Below are 3,268 nucleotides of genomic sequence, written 5' to 3' on the forward strand. Positions count from 1 at the left end.
CCATTATTGTGGTCCAACGTGAGTTACCAAACTCAGGCAAAAAGGTTCTCTGAAAGGGGAACATGTCACATAACATATTTAGAAAACATCCGAATCAATTTATTTGAACAGTAACATAAGTCCCAAATAATAGTCCAACACGATTACACAAACAACAAAAACATTCCAATCATTGGGAGCTTGGACGTTCAACTACTCTTGCAATTACACTTAGCAAGCAGGACCATCACAAAAAACCCCTCCTTAATAAACTGTTTTACAATTGAAATATGCAATTGTAAAAGGTAACTTACAATTGTAACACCCCATATGAATACTATGTTTAGATTCATGTCTGGATTTAAAGTTTACTTCATTAGTTGTAGTTTCTTCATTATATTCATTACTATAAGTCTTTTAACGAATCCAAACACACTAGACTAGTACTTAAATCTAAATTCAACGCAGTTAAAAAATGACACAATTGGTGCAGATTTAATTTGTACGAACATAAAATATAAGTACTTCATATTTGACTGCATCAATTGTACATTTTTAACTGCACTGAATGTAGATTACTAGCACTCTGGGGTATGTGTGTGGTCTCTCCTAGGGTCATGGCAATAATTATAGACCATGTAGTTATTTTGGACCCATTGCATGGCTGCAAATTGTGGTGCGCTAAGACTACCAAAGCCAGATGATGAGACAGAAGGTGGCTGGCATGATGAAGGGCTTTCAGCGGTGCAACCTTGGAGTTTGAAGTTTTTGTACCTACCAATGAAGGGTTGGTATTTATAATCAGCTTTGTATTTTCCATTCTCTGTTGCCCAGGAAGATGCATCCCATATTGATCCATACACATACATTGGTCTTGAGGGGTATGTAGCATCACTTTTCCTAGGATACCTCCTTATGGGGACATCATCCACAAAAAATCTGCACATATTGTTTCCATAATAAGACAAAGTACTAAGCAACATACAGAAACCTGATTCCACAAGCAAGATAATAAGTATCACAATCATCTGAATAGCCAGTGTGCGTTAAAAATCCTAGTCAGGTCTCATAATGCGCTATGAATGAATAGTAAAAAGTGCTATATATTATAGTGTCATAAAAAGTCAATAGGTTAATTAGACAGGGGGTCATTATTCCAGTGTTTCTGTAAAATAAATTTGCCTTTTCAACTGAATTATTTTAAGGAAGCGTAAGCAATCGTGTATACAAAGTAGTTGAGCTGAGCCACCCAATAGCATAATTCTCAATTTTTTTACATATTTTTTTAACTATGATTAAGCAAATTTAACGTGTATCATAATATAAGCATGGTTTTTGTGTAGACAAATAGGATATATTATAAAAAAAATTAATGAATATTAAATTATAAAATTTTTATTGAAAGTTGTAGCATATAATTTTATTGATTTATAGAAGAAATAATTAAGGGACGTTGAAATTGGGAAAATTATGAGCATGAGAGTGCATGAAAAATATTACATTATCTCGCTGGGTTTCCATAAAACGGCATAGTTGTGAAAATCCTGTGTTGGGTCGAACCAAAGATGAAACCTCAACTCTCTTCCTATAATGTTTCCGTCTCCACTTCCTCTGATGTACACATTTGTCTGCAAGACATAAGGCTTATTTGGGGTAGTACCAAGGAACTCAATGTCAATTTCATCATGGTTTCCCGGGTGGTCTTGGTTGTTTGAAAGCTGAAATTCTCAAATGACAGAACAATGGGTTGAACAAAAAGATATTAAAAATTGCACTTGAAAGAAGATATTCAATTTTTAACATTAACTGAAGTTGTAGAGTAATAATTCTCACGTAGAAAGACGTGATTACTCCCGCAGTATAACCAGGTTGAAGCTTAATGGAAGCGCCAAAGTATCCAGATCGATAAGAGTGAAGTGACTTGAATCCACTTCCTGTGTTACAAGAAATCTATTGGTAAGAGTATGCTTTAATGTCGTAAGAGAGAATAATGTAGTGTTGAAAAAACTGAGTAGGAGGTGAATTTATGGGAAATTTGAAGCTAAATTTTAGTGAGAGTGAGACTGGCGTGTTTGGATTAGCATCAAATCCACTCAAAGGTAGATTCATTATAACGCTGTAAGTTATAACTTTTACGTTTTGGTTTTATTTGGTGTCCAAACACGTATATACCTGAGTTAGAGTCAAGCCAAATTGTCAATGAGCCTTGGTCTAGTCTTTGATGCTGAGGTCCCCAGAGGTTTCTAAGTCCTTGATCAAAGCTAACAGGACCAATTTTGGAACTTGGGTAGTAGCCAGGTGAAGGTGGACCCTGAGCACTAGAACAAATAATGAGTGAGAGTACAAGAAGAGAGAGGAGAGGAAGTAACATATGGAGAAAAGAGGATATTGATAATGGCATTGTAGTAAGCAGAATGACTCTGCTAAGTTCAGGGTGGGGCAGAAGGTTATAGGTTTGTTGGTGCTTATTGAAGAGCATGGCTCCATGGTTTGATATATAAAGGGGTTTGGAGGCCCTACAGTGCCAAAAAGGTGATAAGTTAGTTGATTGGGGAGTTACACACGAGGACAAAAAATTATCCCATTTGTGATAGACATTAGGGGAAAAATGTTCAAGTTGTGTTGTGGACCTTTTCCTTGTAATGTCTTCAAGGGAAGGAACTTCCTCTTCAAGTGAATACCTGTTAGTTATAAACTTGTAATGCATCACTTAGACAGGTTAACATGAAGGAAGAATGACTCCTTGATAACTTCCTTGATGATATTGATTTGGTTACTTCTGACGAGGTCACATAGTAGAGGGCAGGGATAACTTTAAATATGTATGGCTCACCTTACCAAACCACAAAACATCGTCCTTGAACACTAGGACAAGGTATATACTGAATAGAAAAACGTGGGCAACTAATGTATCACCATGTTTTCTTTGGGAAATGTGATGGGAAAGGATAACTTCGTAATGAATGATTATTTTCTTCTTGGCACTTTCTCATAATTTCAGACAATTTCTTCTTGCTACTAAATAATCAAGGTTATTATTATTATTATTAATTTAAGGTAATTCAGGCTGACACAAAAATGAGTTTCAGTTTCAGTTTTGAATGCTGGCCGCACAGTGGTTTAGTGGTGAGGCTTAGTAACTTAAATATTGTAAGGCTTTCGAGATATCCGTACAACAAAACAGTGCATTTAGATTTTAGAAACTGATTCTCTTCCATGACTTGAATTTGTCATAATGTTATATGCTATAGTGGGGTTTATATTTGGTGGGTGAGTCAACATTGTGCAA

The 3,268-nt window shown here is 35.7% G+C and overlaps 1 protein-coding gene across 1 annotated transcript; it reads right to left on the reverse strand.

The window, feature by feature from the left end:
- Window positions 1-557: 557 nt before the first annotated feature.
- On the reverse strand, window positions 558-2,380 carry LOC113859103 (xyloglucan endotransglucosylase/hydrolase protein 31-like). Its single transcript, XM_027491919.1, has 4 exons — window positions 2,152-2,380; window positions 1,813-1,913; window positions 1,480-1,697; window positions 558-918 (listed from the first exon to the last, which is right to left on the reverse strand). The coding sequence occupies exons 1-4, from the start codon at window positions 2,378-2,380 to the stop codon at window positions 558-560; spliced, it is 909 nt and encodes a 302-aa protein (XP_027347720.1).
- Window positions 2,381-3,268: the final 888 nt, after the last annotated feature.

This window comes from Abrus precatorius, unplaced genomic scaffold (genome assembly GCF_003935025.1).
Source record: "Abrus precatorius isolate BTA unplaced genomic scaffold, Abrus_2018 Scaffold2, whole genome shotgun sequence".
Taxonomy (NCBI): domain Eukaryota; kingdom Viridiplantae; phylum Streptophyta; class Magnoliopsida; order Fabales; family Fabaceae; genus Abrus; species Abrus precatorius.